This window comes from Pteropus medius, unplaced genomic scaffold (genome assembly GCF_902729225.1).
Source record: "Pteropus medius unplaced genomic scaffold, Ma_sr-lr_union100, whole genome shotgun sequence".
NCBI classification, from domain to species: Eukaryota; Metazoa; Chordata; class Mammalia; order Chiroptera; family Pteropodidae; genus Pteropus; species Pteropus medius.
Window position 1 is genome coordinate 195,757 of NW_024353909.1, and position 12,430 is coordinate 208,186.

Here is a 12,430-nt window from a genome sequence, read left to right on the forward strand (position 1 = left end):
GCCTGGCTGGCCCCAGGACATGTACCGAAACACAACATATTCTGTTTGTGACACTTTATTGATGATGGGGGTGGGGAGGAGAACTGGAAGAATATGTGGTGCCAAGGGGCCCCTGGTGAGGTCAAGGCAGTTGTTGTCAAGGGCTGACCACTACTGAGCAGGGAAGACAGAGTTGCCACTGAACGCACAAGGGATTAGCAGCTGCCGGTACTCCAGGGGCAGGTGCCGCTCCACAAGCACGTGCAGGGAGACTTGGTCAGTGACCAGGCCCTGCCTGCAGAAGATGATAGAGATACAGAATCAGCACCAGCATTCCCACACCCATAATCTCCCTACTTCCACCCACTGACCGTCGCATCAGCAGCTCCAGGTCCTCTAGCTTCACAGTCTTGCGGCCAGCATGAGCAGCAAATACCTCCAGGTCATCACACAGATGTTGGAAATATTTATCCAGGCTGCCAAGAAGATTGGAGTAGAATAGACTGAACAAAGTGTTCATCATCTGAGAGGCTCCTCTCCCTGAGGATCCAGGACTCACCACTTCTCCACCATCTCAACAGCCTTCTTCTCCATGGACATCTTAGCATAGAAGCTGAAGAGCTTAGCATAGTGGCTCAGTCCAGTCTTATAGGGATCTTGACGGATTCTGGGGCCAGCAGTTCGGGCCCTGGGAGGAAGCCTAGCTGATAGAGGCTCCAGAGGCTCTGAAGATAAACTAGGGGCAGGAATGGACAGAGTTAGCTGAATTGCTACCTGAGAAGTCCTCTAATCACAGATAAGTCTTGCTAGCTCCTGTCAGGACTGGGGCCCTTGTGCTCCTTGGCCAGCCTGGACCAACAGCTCTAATCATCTGCTGGGCTCAGTGGGGACAAGGGGTCATGTAGAGGCCTGGTCTTTCCCTGGGACCTTTATCCTCCACAGTCTGGACCAAATGTCCCAGTCTAGCCTCACCATACAAACTGGTTTTTGCTCAGGCCCATGACCCTCAGACCTCAGCATGGACATTCCCTCCCCTCAGCCTATTGTGACTGTCCCTGCCCCTACCCAGGTTCCTCTAAGCCCCCAGAATCAGGTACCAGAATGACAGATATGCTCTTAGTGAGCCACACCCAGAACACCTAAGGATGCTCTGCTAGATAATGATCTGCATACCTGTCGGAAGAGGGATAATCTTGTGGGGCCCAATGCCAACCTGTGGTGCCTGCCCCCTGCCCAAAAGGCCCATGTGGAATAGGGTTATGGGACCTTACATTGCAGTGCTTGCGGGTCGAGCTGGCTCAAGAAAATGAAGTTGCCTGGCCTGAGGAAACTCTGGCGTGCTGCAGGCCAACTCTGGACTTGCTGCAGAGAAATGGGAGGGTTAAGGGGACTCAGGCCTAACCGTCTCGCACAATCCTGCAGGCCTATAGCTTCCCTGTCCCGTTCATCGAGGGCCCCATTTAGCTCCAGCCAGCCAAGCAAGGGGCCCCTCTGAGTCTCCCTGGCCCAACGCTACCTGTGCTCAGCAACAAAACCCATCCATGTAAGGCCCTCCTCCAAGGCCAGGGACTGAACATAGCCATCACTTACCCATTCTCCCCCCAATCCCTGCACTGGGCCCCTTACCTGCTCTACCAGAGGTGTCCTTATCCCCTGAAGATCTTTTTGGTTCCTTGGCCTCAATAGTCCCCTGGGATCCCTCTGATTTGATCACTTCTGTGTGTCTCTCAGGCTCTTCTGCTCTGAGAGATCCTTGTGCCACTGCTGCCTCCTTCACTTTGCTCATGCTCAAGCATTCTTCCATCATTTCCTCTACCTCCTCACCAACTCCACCGTGTAAGGGCTCTAGTCCATCTTCTCCAGAGATATTATTGCTAGTGTTTAGGAAACCCATACCAAGAGCATCAACCTCCTTTGCCTTTCCTGCCAGAAGCTGGGCTGGTTTCCCAGGACCTGGATCAAGGGGAGAATAAAGGCTAGAAAAGCAGTAGGTCAAGGCTGTAGCTCTGAGATTGGGTAAAAATGGAGTAGTAAAACCCAGCGTAGCCCATTAAGAGGCCAGAGGCAGCCCCAGTGTACTGGTTTGGAGTCTCTTGGTCCAACACTGACTCTGTTCTTGGATGGAGGAAGGACCAACAGCCAGGGTGCTCTGGGGAAACACATAAGGACTTGCCAACTCTTGCCTAAACTTAGCTTGGCTCCAGACCACCTTCCCTACATACTCACTGTTGTTCTGTAGCCCAGGCCTACTGCGATGTGTCCTCCAACTGACAGCCCTCTCAGCAGAGAAAGAGGGGCAGGTCAGGGAGTGGTGCACACTGGGGGAATGGCCAACCAAAGGCTGGGAGAAAGGCTGGGTGTCCTCCAACGCAGTGTTCGTTGGTAGGGTAGCAACAGGGGTTCTGAGGCTATCACCTGGAGATCAAGAACCAGATGGCACTCAGTGTATTCCAGGCCTACTTGCTGCTACCCAGTCACTAGGGCCTGGCTAGGGGGTCCCATGAGTCTGCCCGAAGTGGCTTTCAGAGAGAGAAGGCTACCTTATCTCCCTTCCATAGCTCTCTGTGCTCACCTTCCTGTTCCTTATCCTGCCATTCCTAGGCTCCACAGCTTACCCCACCCAAAATGCTCATCATGCCTCTACTCTCTATGTCTCACTCTGTTTCCTCTACCTGGAACCCTTCTCTTACCTTAGTGAACTTAACTTGTCTTCCTGAATCAGGTTCCCAGGTCAGCTCTGACTGGCTAGCTGTTCCTGAAACTTGGCCCCTTTCAACTCCCAACAAGCTCTAGCCACCCTTTCCTAACCTCAGCTTATAGCTCCTCAAGGATATGAGGTCTTGGAAGAGACCCTGAGGGACTGTCCTACCAAGACAAGAGCACCTTATGGAAAGAAAGCAGAAACTCCTTATAGACCTACTGGCCAGGCTTGCTCACTGTCCTTGACCCAATGTAGAGGGGAGCAACACTGGACTCACACAGCACCTCCTATCTGTCATGGAGGAAAGCCTTCCCCACAGGCTGTGAGAGGGAAATCTCAACCTTACCTGGAGCAGCCAAGGCCATAGAAGTATCTTGCAGATCCTTCAAAAATACACCCACATCTACAGCTCGGCGTGTAGGAGGTCTGCGGGCCAAACCAGGCCTCTTCACTGATTGTGGGTGGAAAGGTGTGGCAAAGGTCAGGTTGAGGGAGCTGGTGGGAGGAAAGCACAGAGGAAAGTCAGCGACCTGAGGCCCAGCTCCCCTCATCTCCTGATTTCTCCATTTGCCCTGGTGCTCTCATTTCTTAGAACACAACCACCATGCTGTGAGGCTAAAACTGGCAGTGAGAAGTATGGCCAGAATCTATTCTAGTCATTCCCCAAGCCTCTCCTCCAACAACCCCCAGAACAGACAATGGCACCTGGTGAGGGAGGAGGCATCAGCTTTCCCATGAAGCTCTGCAAGAGGACATAAAAAGAAACCATGATAAGTTACCCAGACTCATGATAGCCCTCTCTCAGGCCTCCTCAGCCTCTACAGAGGACAGGAGAAGGTGGTCATAGGCATTGTCCAGGGCCTCACCTTGGGAGAGAGGCAGCCCCTGGTCCATTCCTTGCTGAAACACTGACAATCTCAGCCTCTGCTTCCTCCTGCCAGGAGCCAGCAGATCTGGAGCCAGGGTTGTGGGGGGTTCAAGCTCAGGAAGTTGCAGTTCCAGGCTACAAGGATAGAGCTTAGACAGGCCAGGAAGCCCAAATATGGCTTTTGGGGACCCCCAAGAGGTTCTAAGACTGGAGCTGTCTAACAGTCCAGTCCCAGAGGGGAATTCATTGTGTACCTGCCCCGACTGCTTTCCCAGCTGGAGGGCTGGACCACATGCGGTGCTGGCACTGGCATCACCTCTGGCTCTGGCATGACCATGGAAGATTCTGGGGCTATAGAAATACAAGGAGAAGGTGCAGCTGGCAGGGCAAGATGCCCTGAACAAGGGATACTATGGGACTGGGGCCTAACTGACCAGCAGGCCAGTACTCACCAGTTAGTAGGATGTTCTCCAGCAGAGTCCGGGGGGTCTGTTCCTTCAGGTGTCCACTGGCTTGAATGTGGGCCAATCTGCCAACAGACTTTGAGGGAAAGCACCAAGCAAACAGTCTGTCTCTTTGCCTTGAGATTCCTTCAAGATGAGCTCCAGAGCAGAGCTAGACTTCAGGGCCCTCACCCTGAAGGCAGCCAGAGCCCTGTAGTGATCAGTGGGCTGGGCACTTACTTACCCTGGCTCTATGGGAAGGCTGCCGAGAAGTTGTCTTTGTTTGGCTCCTCAGCCTCATAGAGAAAGGTGTTTCAAGCAGGGCTCTCCGGGCACTGTATAAAGACAAGTGGTTCTGAGAACTATGTAGGGAGGGGGAACTAGTGGATGCAAAGACATGCCTTCATCAGGGATCTTGGTCTGAAGTCCTTTTCCCTCAGGGCCAAGGCCTCAGAAAACACTTGGCCCTCCCATAGCCCCTGTTTCCAGTTCTATGTCACTAGGGTTGTGAATGAAAGGGAGTCCAAAGGGTACAGGAAGAGAGAGAATATGATGACACAGCCAGAGAGAGGGGCTGAGAAAGGCTTCACAAATGTGACTTGGGCATAAGTAGGGGTTAGCCACAGAGAAAAGCAATTAAAAGAGTATCCATTCCAGCCATTAAAGTAACAATCCAAGAAAGACATTTAAATATTTTAAACCATTTAAGTACTTGTTGGGATCTGATAGCAACCTCCACATGGGTCACTCTAGCCCTAGTCTCTCCAGTCCAATCCCTCTCAGATTCCAGAACCACATAAATGTTCCCAGGGCACAGCTCTCATTTCATCAGCATAGGTCTAAAACATGTAATGAATGTCTTCCCGTTGCTTTTAAAGGAACTGCACTGCCCCAGACTGGCAGATGCCAACTCCCACAGCCTCTGCTCCATGAGCTCACCACAGCCCTCACCTGCTGACACATCCACCCAGTCAAGCCAAATCCCTGTTCCCTAGCAAAGCATCTTTCCAGTTCTTGCCTCTCAACTACTGCCCAGGCTGTGCTCTCCAGCTCCTTTCTCATCTTCCAGCTGGGAGCTACAGGGGCAGTAGGACTGAATGCAGAGAGAGGTGGGACCACCTGGGAGATAGTTCTGGGCAGATGCCTTGACACACTCTGGGCTGATTTTGGGAAAAGTGGCTTAGAGAACAGAGCAGAAGGCAGTATTCTGAGCGCCTATCCTTCACCTCCAGAGGCGGATCCCCGAAAACGAGGGCATAATTTAACTCTGTGGTCCCGAGGCCTGGTGGCCCGGAGTCTAGGGAGCAGCACAAAGAGCTGACTGAAGCCCAGCTAGAGAAATAGGACCACTTCTCAGAGCCCTGGGCTCTGCAACTCTCTGAGACTTAGGTTTCCTTCTCTAAACAGGGTCAGCGCTGGATCCTACAGCGACCCCACCCCAAGTCCCTCCGGTTGCTCAAGTGCTGGGGCGGCGCCCTCACATACCCAGCCCGAGTACTTCGGGGTCGCCGCGGGGTGCGTGGGCACTCTGTATCCAGCACACGCCGCAGCAGCGTGCGCGTCGTTGGCTCGTTGTCGGAGCTGTAGCTGTCTGCCATAGTTTCAAAGGTCCACCTCTCAACTAACTGCTGGGGTAGCCACGGCTGTCGTCTTCCCGCCGCTGCATTTAAGCCAGCTCTCGCGAGGTTGCCGCACAGTCCCACGGGAATTGCCGTTCTAGCCCTACCGCCGAGAGGCGCAGGGCGTGTACAGCGGTGGTTGCAAACTTTGTATATGGAGACTGTTTTACCTAACAGTAAGCCTAGGCAAATGTATGTATCCAGTCGAAGCTTGGTTTCCTCATCTCTAAGTTGAGGATGATAGCCACCTAATAACGGGTTTGTAATGATTCAGTGAAATAATGTTTAACTCAGGGTCTGACACAGTAAGTCAGGCCATCAACAAATAGTGGTCACTGTTATAGAATGTCTCTCATTTCCCAACATTCATTTCCCATCTCCCTCTCCGAAGGTGAGGAGAGATACTTAAGCCAGGAAAAAAATAATTTTATCTTTGCATTTGCAAAGACCACTAGGTAGGATTGGTATCTATCAGAAGAGATTAGTTTGCATACTCTGAGGCTAGTGTTTGTGACCCAGCAGAAGTGATGATCTCCAAACATGTGCAATTTTGAGATGAATTCCGGCTCTCAAAAGTTTTATTAATGCTGGAGACTTCTATTACCATATTTTTCACTGATTGACAGCCTCCACCGCCTTTCTTAAGTTTTCATGGGAACTGAATTAGAACTTAAGTTTCCCATGTTGTTTTTTTTTTGCTCCAAGATCGGGGGTAAAGTAGCAGATACTCAGACATGGACATATTTGTGTTTGTGTTAAAAAATAAAGCAAATGAAAAAAAGATTCTTGCTTCTCAAAATAAGAGCACTGCAAAGGAATAATATCAATCTTCCTTATCATTTAGAGCTGACTTGGAGTAGGGGAGGAGAGGGAGGTGGAGGGGGAAGGTAGACGGGGTAAAGGCAGTCAAATACAGGGTTTAGGGGGAGGGTGAAGTGGGTAAAGGGGATCAAATATATGGTAGCTGAAGGAAACTGCACTTTGGGTGGTAAACAATAGAATATACAGATGTCAAATGATAATGTACACCTGAAAATTATAATTGTATTAACCAATGTTACCCCAATAAACTTAACTAAAAAAAAATAGAGCTGACCTCTGTTATCCGACTGAATTGGTTAGCTCTTTGCAAACACATTTCCATGGTCCCCTAAGGTCAATATTTACTTATTTCTTATTTATTTATTTGTTTGTTTTAAAGCCTCGAACTGGATAATATGGGAAAAAAACAAAATCTTTCCGAATAAACTTACTTTTGCATGGTATTGTTATATGTATTTATATAATTGATTAAATTTTATATTTATTACTTGTTTAAAACACACTGGGCTCATGAGTGAAGGAAGGAGGAATGAGAGATTGGCAAGGGCCAGACCATGTGGTATCTGGCAGGCTCTGGAAAGAAGTCTGGACATTGTTCTAAATGCAATAGACCACTGCAGGGATTTAAGCAAAGCTATCACATAATCATATTTTCTTTGGCAGCCATGTGAAGAACAAGAATGTAGGAGAGGCAAGATTGGAAGTAGGAAGACATGTGAAAAGTTCTTGCCTTTCTCCAGAGGTGACAAGATAGAGGGTGGGCAGGGCAATGGGGTGGGAAGAAAGCCATGCATTCCAGATATGTTTTGAGTGTGTAAGATTAAATGTAGACTAGAAGTGATTTTATGTACTAGAAGGTAGGGTTTTATTGAGCATAATCTTTGATGTTCTGTGCATAACGATATATCAATTTAACCTCACCAACATTTTTGAGTAAGGTAGGTCTTGAGACAGGAGTAGAACCATATCAGTAACTGCAAGACAATGAAAATAGATAACATATACAATGCTCTTATGCGAATTTTATCTATAATGCACACTTTAAAACATTTAATCATAACAAAGTGTTTATTCATATTTTTACTATTGTATAAATGATTCACTCAAATGAATGTACATCTTTCGCTACTGGCTACACATATCCGAGAATGCATTTCCGAATCTTATGGTTCAAACTGTGGAATCGGTTGCACAGGGCAGGAGGAATGGGACTTTCTCCTTTTATAGGTCTGTGAAACCCACACAAATAGCCAAGAATCACATTGGTTGTAAACAGAAATGCAATGGTAATGTTTAGGTGTTGGGACCGGAAAGATAGTTGTTTTTTAAGTACGGGTCTTTTATAATAAAGAACAACAAACTAAAAAAATAAAGTTAACTTGGAACATTTTTCTTTCTTTTGCAAGCATTTAAATAGCCCAATCTATTTTTGTTTTTATATCAAATAATTACAAATAATATATACTAGGCTTTAATTTCATATCCGTGGTTCGTCATCAGGAGAAAAAAAAATGAGTCAGAGAGAAAGTGAAGAGGAATAAGTAGGAGAAAGGAGAACTCAGCAAAGGAGGACTAGCTTGCAGGTTAATTTTCCTGGACGACTGCCTGGGCTCCCAGGTTTCCCACAGGCTCTCTTGCCTTTTAGAACATTCTCCTCATAGAAGTCGAGGGAGTTGGGAGGTGTGTTGTTACAATACAAATTCTGCTTATCCTCTCGCTTAGCATCCTTCAACAACTCTCAGTCTCCTGCAGAATAAAATCTCAAATATTTTTATTTGGCCCAGTTTGGTATCTTTCAGCGTTTCTGCTACACCTGCCGCCCGCTTTAAAGGTGGAGCTCTTTTCTGCCTCAGGGCCTAAAGGGCTAGTTCCCAGGGCAAGAACCAGCTACTCCTCCCCACCCAAGCTTTTCCTCATTTTCTCTTCCTGGGTCTCCACCTCCCATTTTCTTCTCTGTCCAGTTCATTCCTGTTGAGCGTTTCTTCACATCTATGTAAATTCGCGTGTATTCACATCTATTATCCAAAAGTCGGGCCCTCATCCCTCTAAGAAATCGGGCCAGGAAATCGGGCTTTGAGTGAACCATCCCTCAGAGCAAGGTTCCCATCTCCACGCATTGCGCCCGGGGCACAGTACGCCTACTAAGTACGCTTTGGCGGCTAAGTTGGGGGAGAGTCCCTAACACAAGGAAAAGGGGATCCTAACGTCTTTAAAAGTGCTGAAGCCCAGGTATCCCGCCCCATCACCGTAGTAATGCCTACGACTCAGCCACCAAGGTTTGTGGTACCGCTTGGGGCGGGCAAAACAACCTCGCCTAAATCCTGGTCCTCCGTAACCCGACCTCTCCCTTAGGCGGCGCTCCAGGCCTCCACCTCCGGGTTCAGCGCAAGGCATTGCGGGAATTGTAGTTTTCGTGGGCACTTGCTCATGGCGCTTGCGCACTGGAGGGGCGCCCGCCGCCCGACCCCATCAGCATTTCTGGTCTTTGTAAAGGGCGGTCCCGGCGACAACGTCCTGACCCAATATGCCTTTCTAGTCCACCGAGGATAAGTCGGGTCGGGGAAAGAATGTGCTCTGCATGGGCCGTTGCAGTGCCCTGGAAAGCGGCCAGAATAAGCCCGCCCCGGCTCCGGAAGTGAGCGGCCTCTGGCGCGGTGCATTGTGGGGGGCGTAGTCCTCCTTCCCAGGCGGTCCTTCGCGGCGTCCCCGGGCCGACTCCCGAGCGCAGGCGGGCGGCCTGGCGGGCGGCGCGGCGCGGGCCAGCGGGAAGCGTATTCTGGTCACGGGGCGCCGGGGCAGGCCGGCTGTGCCGGACGGCAGTAGTGGGAGGCCGCCCAAGGCCTCGTGCGGCGCCGCCCGTCGAAGGGCGGGCGGCGGCAGACCGACCCGGCCGTCGAAGGGCTCAGGCGGCCGGTGGGCCGGGCCGGGCCGCACGGCGCAGCCATGCCTGGCTTTACGTGCTGCGTGCCGGGCTGCTACAACAACTCGCACCGGGACAAGGCGCTGCACTTCTACACATTTCCCAAGGACGCTGAGCTGCGGCGCCTCTGGCTCAAGAACGTGTCCCGTGCTGGCGTCAGTGGATGCTTCTCCACCTTCCAACCCACCACTGGTCACCGTCTCTGCAGCGTCCACTTCCAAGGCGGCCGCAAGACCTACACGGTGCGCGTCCCCACCATCTTCCCGCTACGCGGCGTTAACGAGCGCAAAGTAGCACGCAGACCTGCGGGGGCCGCAGCCGCCCGCCGCAGGCAGCAGCAGCAGCAGCAACAACAACAGCAGCAGCAGCAACAGCAGCAGCAGCAGCCGCAGCAGCCATCGCCGTCAGCCTCCACTGCCCAGACCGCCCAGCTGCAGCCAAATCTGGTGTCTGCCTCTGCGGCTGTGCTCCTCACCCTTCAGGCCGCTGTAGACGGCAGCCAGGCTCCGGGATCCGTGCCGCCGGCGCCCACCCCTCCCACTGGAGAAGATGTGAAGCCCATCGATCTGACGGTGCAAGTGGAGTTCGCGGCCGCAGAGGGCGCCGCCGCCGCAGCCGCCGCCTCGGAGTTAGAGGCTGCTACCGCAGGGCTGGAGGCCGCCGAGTGCCCTATGGGGCCCCAGTTGGTGGTAGTTGGGGAAGAGGGCTTCCCTGATACTGGTTCCGACCACTCGTACTCATTGTCGTCAGGCACCACGGAGGAGGAGCTCCTGCGCAAGCTGAACGAGCAACGGGACATCCTGGCGCTAATGGAAGTGAAGATGAAGGAGATGAAGGGCAGCATCCGCCACCTGCGTCTCACCGAGGCCAAGCTGCGCGAAGAACTCCGCGAGAAGGATCGGCTACTGGCTATGGCTGTCATCCGCAAGAAGCACGGAATGTGAACGGGTCCCCCTGTGGCCTGCGGGGCTCCCGGACCCCTGCCAGCCTAGGAGGACCTCAGGCCGCCACTTTCAGATTCCCCTGTACTCCTGGAGCACTGGTTGACACCTGGACTCTTTTGCTGGTGACTTGGCACCCTCGCTTCCTCCTGAAATCTGGGACCTCAGACTCTGTACTGGTGACACCAGCAATTATGACTTGGTTAACACGTCCCCGCCCCCACCCCCCACCCCCAGTTTATGTTGCAGGTTCTGGTTCAGTAGAGGTTTAGGAACCACTGAACTTGAAACTTACCCTCTAGGGATGCAGGTGGGCTGCCCAAGGACTATGGGTTTGGGAAGACACCACCTTGAGGTTGGCCAGCAGTCAGACATAACTCTCCTGTGTAGTGTAATGAGAGAGCCAAGAAACATTGGTTTTCCCCTTTTTCGTGCTTTTCCTTCCCAGGTGCAGCCTCTGATTCTGATGGGGACTGGCAGATCTGTGCCTCTGCCTCCTAGGACTTCCCTCCCCAGGAGGCCATCTACAAGGGGATCTAGGTGACCTGCTGATGGAGATCCAGCTTGCCAGGGACTTAGGTTTATCTTGTTATGTTTGCTACTGGTTACAAATTCTATTTTCTGTACAATTAGTCAGACTAAAGTTTTCACTGTGTTTGTTTGGCAAAACAAATTAAACAGAAAGTAAGGTTTTTATTTGGGTTTCGCCATTTTATTTTTATAAGTTCTCGGCTAAAGTGTCCCCAAAACATGGGGAAATAGGCCTAATAGGCCTTCGCCTTAGAACTCAAGGACCAGGCTGACTTTGGGAGCAGAGATGGTTTCTCCATAAAGGGGTTCTAAGCACGTGGACCTTGCCCTCGTAAGGTCCTCACAGATTTCCTGGCCTGGCTTACCCCAGTTTGGAAGCTACACCAAATAGTCCTCGTTTGTCCATGTGTTAGCTCCCTGTGTCCTTTACAGGGAGGAGTAACTGAGAACTGAAGTGAATTGCGACAGCCTGCTTCTCTGAGGATTTTGAATTCATGAATTTTCAGCTGTGGTTGAATTTTGTTCATCATAATAGCCCGTATACCTAGTACAGTGTCTGGCACACATGAGCATGCAGTTATTTAAATCAGTGAGGAGCACAACTGGCTCCTGCAGGCACAAGGACTTGTACATACCTTTGGCCTTGGTACTCTTTCATTATGAAGGAGCTGGATCCATAGAAGGCTTTAAGGATTAAGAGTTGGTATTTGTGACCCCTTGACTCCTTTTCTTGGCTGTTTCCATTTTAAGATTGGATATTGTAAAGGTGAAATGATGTTTTTATAGCTACAAGTAATTTTGTTCAAATCTAATGGGGAAAGGCAAATGCCTTTAAAGCTAGCCCTGTTTACTTTGGGTGTTAGGCACAAATGAACACTTCTAGGGCTCCATAAAACATCATTCCCTTACCTGTTACTTATGGAAAGAGCCACTGGAGACTTTCCCTGTGGCTGCAAACTGAAATGACTAAACTGTTCCTCTAGTCTCTGTTCTCCTTGGCACTGACTTGAGAAACAAATCTTTGGTGGGGTGGTGGGATGGGGCCTAAGGTGTGCAGGCGCCTCATTGAGGAAGGGACTGGATTCCTGCCTTTCTAGGGTTCTGGCTAGTCATAAGGTGGTGGAACCACAGCAGTGCCCTTCCAGGTCAGCTGGGATTGAAACTGAGGTCAGTTATTGGGCCAGTAACACATGTCCCCATTCTCCTTCACTAGGAGTTGAGGGCTTTCCCAAGCTGAGGCCATGCTCTTTAGTGTATCCTTTAGCTCTGGTTTGTCGAAGGGACTTAACTTTTTTTTTTTTTAGCTCACTTGAACTTCTCGTGCTCCCAGAAATGCAATGTAGGCCAGACTCTGGTGTCTAGAGGTTACGTGTACACAACCCATTCAGTGTTTTTGCTTCTTGTGGGAAGGACAGCTCAGAGCAAGGGAGGTCCCAGATGTACCACAAGCAGGACAATGTAGTTCTCACTGGCTGAGTAGTAAGAGGACCATCTAGTCAGCCAAAGTATTAAATCTTATTAAAAAGGATTTAATAAGACCTCCGCTTTAATAAGCTTGGCCTGGTCTTAGCAGCCATCCAAAGGAGGAGTGGGTGGGAGGGTCCGT

General features: G+C 50.7%; 2 protein-coding genes across 4 annotated transcripts; one reads left to right on the plus strand and one right to left on the minus strand.

Moving 5' to 3' along the window:
* Window positions 1-39: 39 nt before the first annotated feature.
* On the minus strand, window positions 40-5,793 carry CENPT (centromere protein T). Of its 3 annotated transcripts, none has more exons than XM_039851993.1 (13): window positions 5,477-5,773; window positions 4,236-4,326; window positions 4,001-4,088; window positions 3,803-3,926; window positions 3,547-3,683; window positions 3,386-3,422; window positions 3,027-3,175; window positions 2,206-2,394; window positions 1,606-1,932; window positions 1,251-1,341; window positions 539-715; window positions 351-455; window positions 40-274 (listed from the first exon to the last, which is right to left on the minus strand). In XM_039851993.1, exons 1-13 carry the CDS (start codon window positions 5,587-5,589, stop codon window positions 151-153), a joined length of 1,752 nt encoding a protein of 583 aa, XP_039707927.1. In that variant the 5' UTR covers window positions 5,590-5,773; the 3' UTR covers window positions 40-150. The 3 variants fall into 3 exon arrangements, with proteins under 3 accessions (XP_039707927.1, XP_039707928.1, XP_039707929.1); XM_039851994.1 differs by having other exon boundaries at window positions 3,803-3,899; window positions 5,477-5,697; XM_039851995.1 differs by lacking the exon at window positions 2,206-2,394 and having other exon boundaries at window positions 5,477-5,793.
* A 3,166-nt stretch (window positions 5,794-8,959) lies between these two features.
* THAP11 (THAP domain containing 11) lies at window positions 8,960-10,989 on the plus strand. Its single transcript, XM_039851913.1, has one exon. It carries the CDS (start codon window positions 9,376-9,378, stop codon window positions 10,294-10,296), a length of 921 nt encoding a protein of 306 aa, XP_039707847.1. The 5' UTR covers window positions 8,960-9,375; the 3' UTR covers window positions 10,297-10,989.
* Window positions 10,990-12,430: the final 1,441 nt, after the last annotated feature.

Coding starts and splice junctions, on each gene's coding strand:
- CENPT (XM_039851993.1), bottom strand. CDS start 5,589: ATGGCAGACAGCTACAGCTCCGACAACGAGCCAACGACGCGCACGCTG. Junction 1,342..1,605: donor GGACACCTCTGGTAGAGCAG/GTAAGGGGCCCA, acceptor ATTTCTCTGCAG/CAAGTCCAGAGTTGGCCTGC. Junction 456..538: donor GTTGAGATGGTGGAGAAGTG/GTGAGTCCTGGA, acceptor TCTTCTTGGCAG/CCTGGATAAATATTTCCAAC.
- THAP11 (XM_039851913.1), top strand. CDS start 9,376: ATGCCTGGCTTTACGTGCTGCGTGCCGGGCTGCTACAACAACTCGCAC.